This window comes from Diabrotica virgifera, chromosome 6 (assembly GCF_917563875.1).
Source record: "Diabrotica virgifera virgifera chromosome 6, PGI_DIABVI_V3a".
Taxonomy (NCBI): domain Eukaryota; kingdom Metazoa; phylum Arthropoda; class Insecta; order Coleoptera; family Chrysomelidae; genus Diabrotica; species Diabrotica virgifera.
In genome coordinates, this window is record NC_065448.1 from 78,716,413 (window position 1) to 78,734,719 (window position 18,307).

General features: G+C 32.4%; 3 protein-coding genes across 4 annotated transcripts in view; 1 reads left to right on the top strand and 2 right to left on the bottom strand.

The window, feature by feature from the left end:
* Positions 1–8,872: 8,872 nt before the first annotated feature.
* Positions 8,873–13,830, bottom strand: LOC126886453 (uncharacterized). Its single transcript, XM_050653396.1, has 3 exons — positions 12,759–13,830; positions 11,895–11,967; positions 8,873–11,841 (listed from the first exon to the last, which is right to left on the bottom strand). Exons 1-3 carry the CDS (start codon positions 13,655–13,657, stop codon positions 10,780–10,782), a joined length of 2,034 nt encoding a protein of 677 aa, XP_050509353.1. The 5' UTR covers positions 13,658–13,830; the 3' UTR covers positions 8,873–10,779.
* Positions 13,681–15,911, bottom strand: LOC126886104 (zinc finger protein 514-like). Its single transcript, XM_050652948.1, has 4 exons — positions 15,480–15,911; positions 14,025–14,144; positions 13,789–13,941; positions 13,681–13,688 (listed from the first exon to the last, which is right to left on the bottom strand). The coding sequence occupies exons 1-4, from the start codon at positions 15,559–15,561 to the stop codon at positions 13,681–13,683; spliced, it is 363 nt and encodes a 120-aa protein (XP_050508905.1). The 5' UTR covers positions 15,562–15,911.
* Positions 15,912–15,929: 18 nt separating this feature from the next.
* Positions 15,930–18,307, top strand: part of LOC126886454 (uncharacterized) — a 20,673-nt gene continuing 18,295 nt past the window's right edge. Inside the window, exons 1-2 of one of the 2 annotated variants that reach the window (XM_050653398.1) lie at positions 15,930–16,177; positions 18,005–18,067. The gene's annotated coding sequence lies outside the window, so the exon portion shown is untranslated. The remainder of the gene's footprint in view (positions 16,178–18,004; positions 18,068–18,307) is intronic. The other variant, XM_050653397.1, reaches the window with a different exon arrangement.

Genomic DNA, 18,307 nt, shown 5'->3' on the forward strand with positions numbered 1-18,307 from the left:
TAAGACGGATTTTAATGCAATTTGGTGCGTTGGATTCGTGAGAATGTCAGGAAATTTTGTGAACTATTGTAATGAATATAAAATCTGAAATTGCATTTGTGCATAAGAAAAATTCATTTCAAAAGTGCATTTTGAAATAGGCAATTATTATAAATTTGCAACTCGGTAAATAGTTGGGCAACATCCCGATTAATTATTTTAATTATTTTTAATCATTTTTAAGTCCATATAATAATAGTCTAAGATGTCAATAACCATTAATAACAAACAAAAAAAATTTCCTTATGGGGGAATCGAACCAAGTACTAACAGGTCAGTAACTAGATACACATACCGCTAGCCTACGCAGACACTTGCTAGACAAGGGCGATATTAGGTATAATAGGTCTGGATCCCGTGTATGAAAAAAAAAAAAGAATGTGTGTGTACTTTGTACGCACGTAAGAAGTTATACTTCTACTACATATTATGTGATTTTAAAGACGCATTCTCTGAAAAAAATTATATAACAAATATACTTACAATCATAAAATGCATAAAAAAATAAAAACTTGCATCGGGAATCGAACCCGTGACTTTCGGGGCGCTTTGATTCGTAATCGAAGCCTAGACTCACTCGTCCAATTCCACATTATTTGTCATGTGGAAAAATAGGGTAACTGAACGTTTTACTGTTTGACAGTTGTTTTGAATATAATTAAATGATGTAGTTTAAATTTTATGGAAGAAAATATTAAAATATAACAAAACTGTAAGAAAACTATATATTAGATGAAGATTGGTAGAAATTTTGTTGGTAATCAAATTAAGTATGTAAATCAAAGCATTACATACCTACTAGATAAATAAATCTACGCCAAAAAATCATAATTTAAAAATAAAAATCGGACCTAATTTGGGATTTCTCTCTAAAATCCCCATTCTTGAGAAAATAAATGTATGTATTCCAACCTAATCCAAATGTATAATTACAATATGATTATAATAAAAACTACTTACCAAATTAGAATGAGTTTTCCTTGTCCAAAATAGTCCAAAATTCCAAAAATATAGGTATATGAAAACAACTATTTAAAAAGGCAGCTATTAACTAACTTTGTTTCTTTTCCCACAAATTTCAAAACGCAACAACCATAAATAATCAAACTAGTACAGCTGTGCCACAGCCGCCATATTGAATAATTTTTGACATGTCATTTGAACATCCAATCAGAACAAAGTTATAATGCGCATGCGCCGGGATCATAGGTTTTAACATATAAAAATTCACCCTCATATCGCCGGTAAAGAAGTATAACTTCAAAAAGTTGATTAATAGCAAGCTGAAAATTTGTTAATAGCTTAAGGGTGTCTAGTCGGATAAACTTTGATATATGGGAACACTGGAACTGGGGCAGTTTTAATTGTGGAACAGGTTAAAAATTTGGAACGGTCAGACCACGAAAACGGCACATTTATTTTGTCCGACAGAACAGACTTAAACTCTCCGAACAGAGATTAAACTCTCATGCAAAAATCAGACTGCTATTTATCACCTGTCATAATCCCTGTCATTTGACATATTCTACATGTTCCACTCATTAAAACGCCCATTTGGTGATAAATAGCAGTCTGATTTTTGCATGAGAGTTTAATCTCTGTTCGGAGAGTTTAAGTCTGTTCTGTCGGACAAAATACTTGTGCCGTTTTCGTAGTCTGACCGTTCCAAATTTTTAACATGTTCCACAATTAAAAGTTCCCGTGTTCCAATGTTCCCATATATCGAAGTTTGTCGGACTAGACACCCTTAAGCTATTAACAAATTTTCAGCTTGCTATTAATCAACTTTTTTTCATACGCGGGATCCACACCTATAAACAAAAACAAATAGGTAAGTAAAAATTGTAAAGAAAATTACTACATACTTAAATGTATTATAAAATTAATATATTCCTAAATTTTAGAAGAAACATTCGTAAATAGGTATTATTAACATCTATTAATGTTAATAAATGAAATATAAATATTTTGACGTTTCACAATTTGACAATTCACTTTTAACTGCAGTGCCTTAAAATTTTTAAAGCACCGGTGCTTTAAAGTAGCATTTTTAACGCTCCTATGGAGTGCTATAAATTGCATTTTTAACACGTTTGTAGAAAAATATATTTAAAAACACTAATATATTCTTTCCACACCTTTTCTGGACTGATAAATACATAAATTAAAACATTTAGTAACGAACTCCATACTGCCTGTGTGCGCATGCGTGCAGATTAATAAAATTTCACCCTCAATGAAATCGCGCCTAAAGAAGTATAACTTCAAAAATTTAATCTGTACAATTTATAAGACTATACAAATCAAAGAAAATACCATTTTATAAATGCAATAAACACAATTGATTTGTGTTTATACCAAATTGCAAATAAAATGTGACAACCTGTCAGATTTAACTAAAATGTCATGTTAGAATAAATGTCATAAATGTGTATTTATCACGGACTAACCTTTTTTTTCTATCATTTGTGACGCACTGAAAAATGCTCATGAAAAGAACCATACTAACAACACATGTACCATGTACACAAAATTAAGTGAAGTAAAAATGAGACATACAGATGACAAGATTAAATGTAAACAGTATTGGTTTTTACCTCAAAACAGGTAGTTCTGACATTTTGATGTATTCAAAGGTACCAAACCAATTAACTTAACAGTTGAGGACCAGTTTAGTTAAGGAAATGATGGAAATACGGCACAGCTTAAGCTTCTCTTTTGAGGCACGCTTAGCTAAGCAAAATCTTAAGTAGCTGTTGAAATACCGGCCATAAGTAATTTTCTACAGCAAAGTAAAGTGAAACGACATTTGGTAATGCACATTGAAGAAAAGCCTTAAAAGTCTGAAATTTGTTTTAAGCAGTTTGCTCGAAAAGAAAAGTTCACTATTTCAGTGTTTCATAAACCGTTTTGCTCCGTAGACCATTTACCAAAATTCTTTAGGTTTAAATAGACACCCTAATGTCATATTTTTTTTAAATTTAATAGATGCGATCAAGTCTGTTTAATAAAAAACGTCCGTTACGCCCAGTTTCATAATCAACTTAAAGTGAACATTAACTAAAATTGACATTTACCCATATGAATTGCATTGTTAAAGGTTTAGTCGGTTCGCTAAACTCAGACACAATTGGCTAGTGATTTTAGTAAGTAATTTTGCCAATTTGGTATAATTGGCAAAAAAAAATAATTACAAAATTGTCAATAATTACTAAATAGTTAGTAATTTTGGCAAAATTGACCAAAAACAAAAAAATTGCCTACTAAAATCACTAGCCAGTTGTGTCTGAGTTTAGCGAACGAACTATACCAACTTAAAATTTAAAGTCCACTTTAACCTTTAACTGATTATGAAACCGAGCGTTAATATCTACTATCGTACCGTGAGATGTCTTTTTGTTAGCTGATACATTGTTTTTACAAAAATAAAAAACATATGAGTTTAATTCGTATTTTATTGAAAATAATACTTTATTTAATATTAATTTATTTATTATTATTATTTATTTATTATTATTATTTAATATTTTAGTGAAATACAGAAAGATAACGTGATAGAAAGTGTAAGGATTCAAAAAGCTTGCCAATAGGGCTTTTCATTCACAGTCATTTGTTTCGAGCTTCTGTCATCTGTCACATAATATTAATATATCTACGTCGTACGTTATTGGTATTACCAATGGGTGCATTCAGCAGACGCAATCGCTAACTAATCGATTAGTAATCGATTTGTGACTTACATGCTGAATGCCACAATTTATGTGGCATTCAGCAGAAAATCACTAATCGATTAGTTAGCGATTGTGTCTGCTGAATGCACCCATTGATACAAACCGAAGACGTATGACGTAAATATATTAATATTATGTGACACATGACAGAAGCTCGAAACAAATGACAATCGATGAAAAGCCCTATAGAGCTTTTCATCGATTGTCATTTGTTTCGAGCTTCTGTCATGTGTCACATAATATTAATATATCTACGTCATACGTCTTTGGTTTGTATCATTGGTATTACCAATAACGTATGACGTAGATATATTAATATTATGTGACACATGACAGAAGCTCGAAACAAATGACTGTGAATGAAAAGCCCTATTGTTTTAATCCCCTCTTATTCAGAAACCGGTAACGTTCATTTTTTTTTGTTTAATTTAAAACTTTCGTGAAGCCATATTTGATATTCAGAGTTTTCTTTGCCTCCCTGAGAAAAGACAAGTCTGGTTTCACAAAGTAAAGTTACCTTGTGATTAAGAGATAACCAGTGCGTTGCACTGAAATATGCGTCTTACAATAAAAGGTCAACGGCGAGGTCGTGGTTAACTGACAAAAATTTTAACTAGAAGTTGGAGTGATGGTTAAGCTGTTAACCAGAGAATCCTAACCTAATTTCGTTCTGTTAACAGGACAGAATGTAGAGTGTAGACACGTAAATTGTTAATTAAGCAGAATATGAATTTATATGATGTACCTAAATGCGTTTAGCATTTCAGCGGCCAATAATATTTCAAATTTTTAATGATATTCTTCCTGCGGTAATTATTAATACACATATAGTCTCTTGCAAGAATATTCAAGCATGCTTGCTACATATTTTGATAATTAACAATTTAATTTGAAAGATTTTGGTGAAAGATCTGGAAACACGTAGGTAAATATTATTCCTAAACAAAATTTAAAATTTATAATGAATTAATAACTCTACGACGTGTCTACTTAATTGGCCACGTATGGGAAACTTTTTTATTATTGAAATGAGTGAAAAGACTTTCGACAACGAGTTTCATTCATTTCGTCGTTCCTAGTTAGAGGACAGTCTAACCATACTCCGGTGCAAATATTTTAATATTTGCACCATCTTCTCGTTTCGTTTCAGTACAATTCAGTGTTTTTGCCAAGCCTCTTTGAAAAGGAATAGATTCCGAAACATCAGGTGTCAGATGATGGCAAGAGACTCGAATTGAATTAAAACGAAACGATTATTTTCTTTTTGAAGTTATACTTCTTTACCGGCGATATGAGGGTGAATTTTTATATGTTAAAACCTATGATCCCGGCGCATGCGCATTATAACTTTGTTCTGATTGGATGTTCAAATGACATGTCAAAAATTATTCAATATGGCGGCTGTGGCACAGCCAAAGATCTTAAGGCCCCGTCTCACCATCAAATAATTGACAGTTATTTGATCAAACTTGACAGTTAGTGACACAAAGTGACAGTTAGTATGTATAGTTTGTGTCACTAGTCAAGTTTGATCAAATAACTGTCAATTATTTGATGGTGAGACGGGGCCTTTATACTCATAGATTTGGCCAACTCGGAAAAATAGCGTAACGCGGAGCAGTTCGGGTCGGCGGTCTATCTATCTCCCTCTACCGGCGCTTAGCTTTCTCTCTCTAGCATATGATGGCCGCCGCCATGGTATAGGGACCTTGGCCGCCGCCTGCAGGCCCGATTCTATAAATGGGCACGCTGGGCACGTGCCCAAGGGCGCACGAGCCTGGGGGCGCCAAGAGGGCGCAAGAAAAAAAATAATAAAAAAAATAAAAATTTTAATAATAGTTTAAAATAAACAAATATTTTCTGGAGATCGCGGCAAATTGTAAACAAAAACTACGAATAGCGATTTAATCATTGGGAGGGTATCAGCGTAAAATACACCACCACAACCCGACCTCAACGCCGCGCCCGCGCCGGTCCTAGACGACGGAACAAAGCGGAAGCGCGCCGCTCTACATGTGTCTATTTTTAGCCCGCCCGCCTCCCCCCACCATCCTCACCACAACATCCCTTTTGTCTCTTGACTCCACAGTCAGGTATTAGACACTGGACAGTCTATTGTGGCGTGGTCTTTCCACGGTTGCGCTGTTTGTTTACGTGCATCGTGCATCAGTTCTTTCAGTCGAGCGCTTCGCTGCTTCTTTTTTGATGTGATTGGTGACTAGTGAGTGTAGTAGGCTACTATGAGTGAGAAAAAGAAACCTAGTGGCGCTGAATTCCGTAAACGTGCAAATCAGAGAATAGCGCAAGAGGCGATCTTCCTAAAAAAGGTTCCTAGAATAAGTAATTTCTTTAACGTTGTATCTGATGTTCATACGAGTCAACATAATTCTAATGACAAAAATGTTGACACTCAAAAAAGCTTGCCTCAAAATGAAGCTTCTGCCTCATCATGTTCAGATAACATAAATCCAGCTTCAAATGATCAGAATTTTTGTTCAGCTTCTGAACTATCCTTACCATCCACCACATCTCGTACACATCATTCGCCTAGTAGGCCTAAGCAGGTTACCGTAGAACCACTAAACCCATATTCTAGAAATAGTTTTGATTTTACACTAGATGATCCGGCCACTTGGGACACAAAAAACGATGAACAAGTTCTTCAAATAATCAATTCAAATGTCAAGCAAGATTTGCAAGCAGATTTTTCAAAGTCAGAACGGTACTATAAAAATGATGTTAAAAAAAACCGTAAGCTTTCAGTAAATTTGTTTTCAGGCGAAATCCCGAACGGAGAACGTTTTAGAAGAGATTGGCTTTTGTATTCAAAATCCACTGGTTGTGTATTTTGCATTCCATGTCTTCTCTTTCAACCAGAAAATAAAAGAACTTCTTTTTGTGAAGGTTTCTGTGACTGGAAACATTCATTAACTTTAGCCAAGTCACACGAACAATCAAATGACCACAGGATTAATGTCCTTAAATTAATTTCAAGAAAAAAGTCTCTTTCCGTAGAGTCCTTGGTCTCTTCACAGCATCAACAAGAGGTGAAGTATTGGAGAGACGTTCTAACTAGAATAGTGACAGTTGTAAAATTTTTGGCATCTAGAGGACTTCCGTTTCGAGGTGACAATCAAGAATTAGGTTCAACTTCCAATGGCCTTTATTTAGGATGCCTTGAGCTAATTAGTGAGTTTGATCCATTCTTAGCACAACATTTCACTAAATACGGCAATAAGGGTAAAGGAAATGTATCATACTTGTCATCAGACGTATGCAATGAATTTATTACCGTCATGAGCAACGAGGTGCTTCGTACAATAATTGATGAGATTAATCAAGCACGATATTTTGCCCTGGTTGTTGATTCGACACCTGATGCGTCACATAGTGACCAGCTGGCGGTAGTTTTACGGTATGTGTCCCTAAAAGATGCTTGTGCCACAGAGCGGCTTGTAAAACTCTTGCCACGTATATCGCACAAGTCTGAAGGTCTTGAAGAGGCAATCCTTTTGTCTCTTCAAGATCTGAAACTGGACATTCGAAATTGTCGTGGCCAAAGTTATGACAATGCATCAAACATGTCGGGCCCTTACAGTGGATTACAGTCAAGGATTAAACGAATAAACCACCTTGCAGATTATGTTCCGTGCGTCGCACATTCCCTTAATCTTGTAGGCAGCTATGCGGCCGAAAAGGCTTGTGTGGAGGTTGTAATCTTTTTCAACTTTGTTCAAAACCTCTTCAATTTTTTTTCAGCATCTACGCATAGATGGAATGTCCTAAAAGCATTAATAGGGAAGAGCAATGATGGAAAACCACAAAAAGAAAAGAAAACTCTGATGTTAAAATCCATGAGTGACACTAGGTGGTCAGCCAGGTCCGACGCACTACTTGCTTTGGTTACCAGCCATAAAGAAATCAAAGCTGCCCTTGAAGATTTGATTAAGGATAAAACACAAACACCAGACACACGGCTGACAGCAGAAGGGTTTGTTAAAACCTTGGAGAATTTCCAAACAGTTCTTTTAATTGTAATTTGGAATGATATCTTGCAAAGAGTGGACAAAGTTAGCAAAACGTTGCAAACAGAAGAATTAGACCTACTTGGTGCTACAAAAGAGCTTGAGTCTTTATCGTTGTTCTTAAACGAGAAAAGTGAAAAATTTGATGACTTTGAAGCTGAAGCTTTGAAAATGGCTAATTTAAGTACCCCTTCTTATGACAGAGCAAGAAAACGTACCATGTTTTTTGATGAACAAAGGGATGAACAGTTTGAGAAAATGGATCCTAGAACAAGATATAGAACTGGAGTTTTCAAACCCATTTTCGACCATCTAGTAGTGCAGCTCAGTAGCCGGAAAAATAGTTACGAAAATCTAAGTAAAAGATTTGAAATATTCAGTCAACTTCACGAGAAGAAGTATGAAGATCTAGTGGAACAAGCTAAAAAGGTTGCTCAGTACTACTCCAATGACATTTGCGAAAATGACTTCGTACAAGAGTGTCATCACTTTCAAATGTACATGAAGGCTGAGAAACTGAAGAGAATAAGAGACTGCTACTCATACATCAAAGAAAATAGTTTAACAAGCACATTTCCGAATTTGGAAGTAGCCATTAGGGTGTATTTGACTCTGCCAGTTACAAACTGTTCGGCAGAGAGGAGTTTTTCGGCCTTGAAGAAAATCAAGTCAGAAAATAGAAGTACAATTGCAGATGAAAAGCTAAACAGCTTGATGTTACTGTGCACTCAAAGTGACATAACCTTGAAACTTGACTGTGATAAACTGATTTCCACATTTTCAAACTTGAAAATGCGGAAGAAACCAATGTAAATAGAAACCGATGAACTGATGAACTTACAACAAAGATAATATAACATGAAAGTGTGATGTTATTATTAATATTGAACTAGTATATCAAGATGTAATGTTATAAAGGCAGAGTACAGTGTATATAGTAGAATAATAATTACAATTATAATAATAAGGGTGGGAGGGTGGTCCGTGATACCGTAGTAACAAAACCTATTGATTATTATGCTAATCTGTTATTGTTTAAGCGTCAATAACGGTTTTGTTTTGTTTTACGGTTGCCGGTTGCCAGTCCGGGACACGGCGGGTCCATAGGTGGTGGATAATGGAATATTCTCTATTTGTAAAGAGAATAGGGGTTAGATCCCCCCCGAACCAAAACTGGCAAATAAGAAAAAAAGTACAAGAAAAAGCGGAAATCTATTTCGAAATATGGCGCTAGTGGCCGGGTTGTGTTGGCGTATATTTGGTGGTTGGGAGGGGGGGGCGCTTGTCAAAATGGTGCCCATAGCGCCAAAGACCCTAAAAACGGGCCTGGGCCTGGATTCCGTGCACTGTAGATATCTACATGTCGCTTTCTATTGGTGTCAATTTTCGTAAAAATATTTGAATTTTAGCTTTAATTGAATTATTTTCTAGTTTTGCTAGGTTATACTCTAATTGATGCTGAAGTGAGACTTAGTAAAACAAGAAAATATTTGAATTAAAACTAAAAATTAAAATATATTGACACTGCGCATATCGCTTTCTATTAATGTCAATATATTTGAATTTTTAGTTTTAATTCAAATATTTTCTTGTTTTACTAAGTCTCACTTCAGCATCAATTAGAGTATAACCTAGCAAAACTAGAAAATAATTCAATTAAAGCTAAAATTCAAATATTTTTACGAAAATTGACACCAATAGAAAGCGACATGTAGATATCTACAGTGCACGGAATCCAAGTCCTGGCCGCCTGTGTGTCACTGTCGTTCCGTTGCTCCCACCTCTTGGTAGATATACACTCACACTCGCACGACAGACAAAGATAGCTAAACCACCGTACTTGATATCGACGTTTACACCCCGATGCATTGAGTGGCATATCCCACTCGCGTCTAGAAATTATAAAATATTTTTGCTCCTTGGCTTTCTCAAGGTCATTCGATTGAAATGTCAAATAAAAATGCAAACAATTAGGCAATCCAAACCACGTGATTTTTAATGACAGGACGTATGGCAGGCAATTCAGCGTTGCCAGATTTGTTAAAATTGTACCAATTTGATACAATTAACAACCAAACTTTTGATACTAAAGTCTCCTAAAGTAAAAACCTAAAATTTTGTGACATAAGAAATTTTATTAAATGACGTTTTTTTAAGTTTTTGTACAAAATGTGTTGGTTTAGTACTTTGTGTCACTATTCCAGTCATTCCGGTGCATTTACAAAAATTTCTCTGGCAACACTGCACACAAGCGATTTTATTGGATACTTTATTTAATTTAAAATTTCAAATTTAAGATACAATGTGGTATTACTAAGTACCTAAAATAATAAAATATATATTACCCCGATGATTTTACCTAAAATCTATTTTAGGGATGCTCAATATTATTTTTTATTAAACTTATAAAACATAAAATTTGTTAACCTAGCTTTCTTCAATCTTCCAAATTACTTAGTTAAAACTTTTTAACTACTTATTAAAGTTTATTGACGTAAGCAATATTTGTTACTATGTCACAGAAGTATTTAACAATACTTACATGGACATAAAATACGAAAATTACTTTAAAATACTAAAATAACACTATACTATCATATGCCTTCAATGTATTGCATGCCAATCGCCAGACATATTGGAATAGTTTGACAGATCGTTGGATTCCCTAATTAATATTATTTATAAGGTTATGTTTTATTTTTATTGTGAATTTGAAATTATTATATTATGTATTAATAAATATTATTGGTGCTGATGAAATTACGAATTAATGTTACAAGAGACATAATATCATAAATTGCTTTCAGAGTAGGTACTTAGTAAATGTTTTTAAAGTATTAATGCCTACAATATTTTCAATATGGATTAAAAAAAATTGAATTAGAATAGGTGAGAAAATCAAACAAATTAATAATGTATACAAATAAAGATTTTATTCTAATTAAAGAGCACATTATTTACTTGTAGCATTAATTGATTTGCTATCAAATTTGTTTCTTCAGCATCAGGTTTTGATAACAGCTTTTTTTTGACTTTGTAGTTTTTTTCTTGGTGGAAAATAAACGTTTTTGAGCAACTACTTTTTTATTGTGTGGAATGTTTTGTGTTCCATGAGATAGTGCCACAATATTAAATTCATTTCCAGAATGTTCTGCTAATGTCCTTAATGTAGGCACCAAGGGTGCTGTAATACTTTTAAATGCCTCAAGTTCAAAAGTTGTTATATTTTGAATTATTTGGGTTTGTATTTCTATCAATTTCTGTTTTTCAACTTCCAGTTGTTTGGACGTTTTTTCTTGATTGATATTACAAGACTTACTCACAAATTCCACAAATTTAGCTTGCTCTGTAGCTTGTTTAAGTTTTACCTCATCTGTATTTATTATATGTTCTTCATCTGCATTAGTATCTTGAATTTGATGGCCTTTCATAAATTGACACACAAGATGTATGTGTTTGCACATATTCCATCTTATACTGTTATCCAAGCATGTACAGGAATATGAATGTAGACAGGATTGACACAAATCACAGACTAATCGGCAGTCACAACTGGGTTTGTTTTTCTGAACTAAATAGATATCATTGGTTGAACTTGATGGTATCTCCCAGCCCATTTCAGACATGACAATGGTGTCCATATCTAAATTAAGACTTGTTTTGTGCCTTTTCCGTAACTCTCGTAATTTGCTGGATATTTTACCTTTATTCAACGTAATAAGCCGTTCAAACAATTTGTCTTTAATTAATTTAATCAAGATATTGATAGTTTTATCCAGCCTTCGTACTTGTCTTCCATTTAAATACAAATATTTAATCGTTTGATGCATTCGTTCTATGCTCATATTTGTATTTATTCCTGCATGCAAGCGATAACAGTACGCCCAGGATTCCATATTGTGCAGATAACATTTTTGAAAATATTGACCAAATTCTTGGGTATTACCAGAAGATAGAAGAGAAATTTGAAAATTTTGTATCATATCTCTAAATGAAGTAACATCGGTCTCTTGTAATAAGGTACGTAGCTGTTTGTATACGATAACCTAAAAGACGAATGATATGATGAGTGGGCAAAAAAATTAAATATTTAAGTTACCTTTTGCTCTTGACCATCAATTTTATTTAGATTTTTCCGCCACGCTTTATCTACGTGCCAGGAACAGAATAGCCTAAAATTTAATATCCATAATATAGATTTAATAAAAAAATTTTTTAAGAAACGCTTTTCTTTAATAACGAATGAATAAAATTAAAAATATTATAAAAAATTAACAAAAAAAAAATTTAAAAAATCTAACACATTCGTCAAAAAAAAGCGTGGCACGTCTTCATCGAATAAATGGTTTTCGCCCCACGCTTTTATTTAACGAATGTGTTAGATTTTTTCATTTTTATTTTTTGCTTTTTAGGTGATTTTTTTATATATTTAATTTTAGTCACTCATAACTAAAGAAAAGCGTTTCTTAAAATTTTTTTTTCATATTTTTTTATTTTGTACTTTTTAGTCTTACACTTTTCAAACATTAAAATATATCGTCATGTTTATTAAAATATGTATAAAACATATGATGTATCTACTAACGTGAAAAGTAGTTGGAATGGGCAAAAAATTTGAAACTTTGTTGTTTATTTATGAAGCATAACGTAAACAATTAACGCAAGAAGTGAAATTATGTATGGTTCATATCATTAGCTACAATCCGTAAAAGTTTCAAGTTTTTACATCGTAAAAAACAAGAGAAAGTATTTTCCATTAAAATCGTTTTTTTTTATCTAAACAATAAACAAAAAAATTTTTTATTGACTATTCGTGTATTGTTACCGCAAATGCATATGTCTGCAAATTTTCATTCATTTGCATTGGAGAAAAGGCAGTCAAATTAATGTCTAAAGATTTGACGAAAACTATTGAACTAAATAAAAGCGTTTAAAAATAAGAATATATTGCATAGTTTTCTACCTGAATTTAGCTGGAGTCATAATTTGGAGCCATGCATTATAGTAATATTGGGCCATGTCTGACATGAAAACCATGGGTTTGATTACTCTTCCTAAATTTTCTTTTATCTTCATGAAAAAAATAGTCATTATTTCCTCATCAGACCGATTTCCAATCATAAAACAACAAGGAAATCCCTCCCTCATATCATCCAATATTAACAATGTAGTAAGTTCAAAATCATGAGCATTAAGTCCATGTGTTCCGTCGATACAAATTACATCTTCTGAGTATTTGTCTAACACTTCCAGTTGACCAGGATGCATAACAATTAACAGAAAATCTTCATTTTTTAAACAAGGAAAATCATTACATAAAGCCCCTTGTGGCTTGTAATATAAAATTATTCCACTATTCTTGGCTTCTTCAATCCAGGATTCAATACTTATAACTTCATTTTTATGGCGAATTCCATCAGAATTTAAATTAAAAGTTTGTGATATATTATGAAGATCTTTTCTTGTTAAGATATGCATCCTTTCCAACTTATTATTAGTTACAGAATCTCTAATCTCATCTAATATGGAAACAAGAGGAATTTTCGAAGCAATTTTACTAGCTATTTCTATTTTTTCATTTTTAGTAATATTCAAATGACCCAAGTCATTGTCATGACCAATGTGAGTTTGTATAAAATTAATTTTAACATTGCCATTTTCTGGTAAAATACAAACTTTCAATCGAGAAGGACATATTCCATTAATTTTTCTGCTTCCTTTGGTTTTTAAATATCGCATATCCTTACCTTTTTTCACATAAAAACCTGAACGATGGCAAATATAACTCTGTTTCTTAATGCCCTCTGCAGTCGTATATGGATGACTGTATGTGACATATGAAGAAAATTCTTTTTTTTCCATGTCAGTTTTCCATTTTTGAAATTCTAGTTCACTAGAAAAGTGAAGATCTTGTTGCTCTATTTTAATGGCATGATATTCTTCGAAATGAAGAATTAAATTGGATTTTATAGAATTTTCGTAGTTACACAAACTGCACTTGAAGTTTTGTTGCTTTTTTCCAATATCACTGTCTTTTGCATGAATTTTTTTATGTTTTATAAGATTTTGTAAATGTGAAAACTTTTTCTGGCATTCACTGCATTGATATGGGCAAATCTTAGATGAAGTCAGCTCGTTGATATTTTCTGAAATAAAATAAAATATGTTCGCTATTGATTCCTGTATACAATAATAGCCAAAAAGCACTAAATAGAAGTTTTGTCCTCACCTGGATGAAACTTAGTGACATGCCTTTTTAAATTGGAATATTTAGAGAACCTTTTGGGACATTTGTTACAAAGTACAATAGACTTAAATGTTTTGTTGGGTGCAATTATGTCCAGTTTATCTAAAATTACAAGAATTAGGAATCATCAAATTGTAGATATAACAACGAGAAGTCTTCAAGTTTGTAGATTGCATAGATATCCAGTGGATTGTTATTAATCGGATTTCCAGACTATTTAGTGAATTGGTTGGAAAGTTACCTACAATGCAGGATTCAGTATGTGAAAATAAAAAATTTTACTTCGATTCCTATAAACGCAAGTTCTGGCGTCCCACAGGGATCACATTTGGGACCCTTACTATTTAATATTTTCATTAACGATGTAGCTTCATGTTTTAAATATTGTAAGTTTTTATTATTTGCTGATGACCTGAAATTATTTATGGAAATTTCTGAATTATCTGACTGTTTCAAGTTACAAGATGATTTAAATTGCTTTATTAATTGGGCTACCAATAATGCCATGTCTTTAAATCCACGCAAATGTTTTACAATAACTTTCTCAAGATCAACAAATCCTGTAAATTTTGTTTATAATATTAATTCTGTTCCTTTAGAGAAAATTAGGGAAATCAAGGATCTAGGAGTAATTTTTGACAGTTCTTTGACATTTATCTCACACTTAAGATCTATTACTAGTAGAGCTTTGAAAACTTTAGGATTTATAACTAGAAACTCTAGAGAATTTTCTGTTTCTGCATTCAGGACTTTGTATTTATCTTTAGTACGCAGCATCCTATTGTATGTTTCACCAGTGTGGTCACCTCATTATCGATCACATATTTTATCTTTGGAAGCAGTCCAGAATAGGTTTTTGAAAACTTGTCGGTGGAGATTACATATGCCTCAATTTTCTTCTTATCAGAGAATAAATAATCATTTAAAGTTGTTGTCTATTGAAAAAACTTTAATTATTAATGATCTTTTATTTCTTCATAAAATCTTGGAGGGTAATATAACTTGCCCGGATTTGTTGGAGCTAATCAACTTTAAATTAAACACTGTAAATATTAGAGATAAACCATTATTCTCAATTAGTTTTCATTATACCAACTACGGATATAATAGTCCTATACCTAGATTTCATAGACTGGGTAATGAAATTAATAAAACTACAGATCTGCTGGGAGTTAGTCAAACCAGGTTTAAGAACCAACTGAGGAAGTATTTAATGTAATATGTTGTGATATATTTATTTGTTAGGAACCAACTGAGGGAGTATTTGTGTAATTTATGTAATTTTTGTATTTTATATATTTTAAGTATTTTATGTAGGTAATATGTTATTATGATATATTTACTTGTTAGTAGGTTAGTGTTAAAAATGTTTATATATCTTTATATTGTAAAAAGGAGATTTTCCGTTAAATAAATAAATAATCAAAAACAACTTACCAGGATGAAACGTTTTCAGGTGACTTCTTAAATTAGAATGTTTTGAGAATGTGAGCGTACACTCCGTGCATATATGTTCCATTATATATTCCTATTTTAGCCGAAATAGTTTTAAAATAATATGTAGATTTATAGTAAATAATAATCTCAAAATATTGTAGGCCTTATATAGTTTAAGAACATCTACTAGATTACTCTGACAGCAATTTATATTATGAATGTCTTGTAACATTAATTCAGCACAAATATTATTTACTAATAATACATACAAATTTAATCAGCACAAATATTACATCAATATTTCAAATAATGTCAACAGTTGAAACATAACCTTATTAAACATATTTGAATTTCGCGGCATTTTATTTTACATTCTCATAGAACTGTCACAACTTTGACCTTGTGGAAGCCAAGGAGCATAGCCACCTTTACTTTACAGGTGGCTATGCAAGGAGCCAAAATATTTTATAATTTCTAGACGCGAGTGGCATATCCCTAGCCGAGTCTATTTTCTTTACATGTCTCTGGGCACAGCTGTTCTGTGGCTGTAGTTAGATTATTTATGGTTGTTGCGTTTTAAAATTTGTGTGAAAAGAAACAACAAACAAAAGTTAGTCAATAGTTATACAGCCTTTTTAAATAGTTTTCATATACCTATATTTTTGGACTTTTGGACAAGAAAAACTCATTCTAATTTGGTAAGTAGTTTTTATTATAATCATATTGTAATTATACATTTGGATTAGGTTGAAATACATACATTTATTTTCTCAAGAATGGGGATTTTAGAGAGAAATCCCAAATTAGGTCCGATTTTTATTTTTAAATTATGATTTTTTGGCGTAGATTTATTTATCTAATAAATAAATAAATAAATACTTTATTTACTTTTAGACAGACAGAGTCTGTATAGAATTAGTCAAAAGTAATACATTAAGTAAATATAACAAACAATTAAACAATTTCACTACACACACTAACAATGAAAATACATTTAAAATTGAAGAAATTCTTCAACGGTATAAAAAGTGTGTGTCATCAGAAATTCCTTTAAATTTAGTTTAAAGCTTGTCAGGCTCCTACACAATTTTATATGCGCTGGTAATATAATATAGAGTCTTTGTCCCATTATACCCGGGGACCTGCAATATATATTTCCCCTACACCTTGGGGCACGCAAGGTATCTTTATACCTAGTATTCATGTTATGTATTTGCCCATTGGTTTTAAAATTTTCGAGGTTATTAAATATACAAGTCTCCAGAATATAAATACAGGCCAATGGCAATATTTTGAAAGTACTGCCTACAACTTGTTTTATGAGGGATACCAGCAATATTCCGTATTATTCTTTTTTGTGCAAAAAAGACTTCATTGATATGGCAACTTGATCCCCAAAAACAAATCCCGTATCTCAAACGAGATTCGGCTTGGGCACAATAAAGCATTATTAATTGTTTCTCCGTTAATACTTGTTTTAAATTTCGAAACAAAAAAGTTACTGAGTTTAACTTTGCGGCCAGCGTATCACAATGTTTCCTCCAATTAAGACATTCATCTAAATGAAGTCCTAAGAACTTTAATGATGAAACAAGTTCAATATCATTATTATTTATATTTAAGTTAATTGGGTTAATACATCGTTGCCTATTATGAAACTGCATGAAAAGAGTTTTTTTGGGTGTTCAACAATAAATAATTATTACTGAACCAGTTGTAAAGATCTGACAGTAAGCTGTTACATTTGGACTTCAAAGAAGTATCAGGTCCATTGACTATTACATTTATGTCGTCTGCAAATATCGTGAAATGTCCATCCGAGTTAACCGAGACAACATCGTTTACATAAATAAGAAAGAGAACAGGTCCTAAAATTGAGCCTTGCGGTACACCTATGTCAATATCGAGATAGTTGGATTTATGCGTCGCATTTGATAATTTTCCTTTTTCTGTTAAGCTGACGTATTGACGACGTGCAGTTAAATATGATGTTAACCAATTTAACGCACGTCCTTGAATGCCGATATTTTTTAATTTATAAAATAAAATTTCGTGATTGACACAGTCGAAAGCCTTGCTAAGATCACAAAATATCCCAACAGGACTCTCTCCAGTATCTATTAAAGATGCGAGAGTATCATAAAAGGAATGCATTGCTGTATGGGTAGATTTTTTGGACTGGAAACCATGTTGGTTACTAACAATCACTTTATTCGTCTGTAAAAATGAGTTAAGTCTTTGTAAATAACTGTACTCAAAAATTTTTGAAAATACCGAAGAAATTGTTATTGGGCGGTAATTACTTACTTGTTTTGGGTCACCTTTTTTATGAATTGGTAACACCTTTCCCGTTTTTATACAATCTGGAAAATTGCCATTTGAAAATGATAAATTAACTAAATATGTTAATGGCGATATTATAAACGAAACAACCTTTTTTATTAAAAACCCAGGGATTTCATCAAAGCCCTGAGATTTTTTGTTTTTTAGTTTTTGGTTTAATAATTTGTTTAATTCTATTGTAGTGTACGGATGTAGAAGAAAGTGGACATCCAAAACAGTGTTGTTACAAGGATATGTATTATCAGGTTTGTAGTGTTGTTACAAGGATATGTATTATCAGGTTTGTTTGGAATTGTCGCAATTTCATCCAATGGAGCATTTTTAAAAAATAGATTAAATTCGTTGGCTATTTCTAATGAATCTGTAATTAAGTTATCCCCGTTTGAAAGTGTTATGTTACTCTCATTTATTTTACCTTTTGAAAAATCAGATATAATTTTCCAAGCACTTTTAGAAGGATTATCTGAGGTGCTTATTATATTTTG

Excerpts from the sequence above, each read along its gene's own strand:
- LOC126886104 (XM_050652948.1), bottom strand. The coding sequence starts at position 15,561 with ATGGAACATATATGCACGGAGTGTACGCTCACATTCTCAAAACATTCT. Across the intron at positions 14,145-15,479 it reads CCTGAAAACGTTTCATCCTG|ATAAACTGGACATAATTGCA; the intron begins GTAAGTTGTTTT and ends TTGTAATTTTAG. Across the intron at positions 13,942-14,024 it reads TGTCACTAAGTTTCATCCAG|AAAATATCAACGAGCTGACT; the intron begins GTGAGGACAAAA and ends ATTTTATTTCAG.
- LOC126886453 (XM_050653396.1), bottom strand. The coding sequence starts at position 13,657 with ATGGAAAAAAAAGAATTTTCTTCATATGTCACATACAGTCATCCATAT. Across the intron at positions 11,968-12,758 it reads ATGACTCCAGCTAAATTCAG|GCTATTCTGTTCCTGGCACG; the intron begins GTAGAAAACTAT and ends ATTAAATTTTAG. Across the intron at positions 11,842-11,894 it reads TTGATGGTCAAGAGCAAAAG|GTTATCGTATACAAACAGCT; the intron begins GTAACTTAAATA and ends TTCGTCTTTTAG.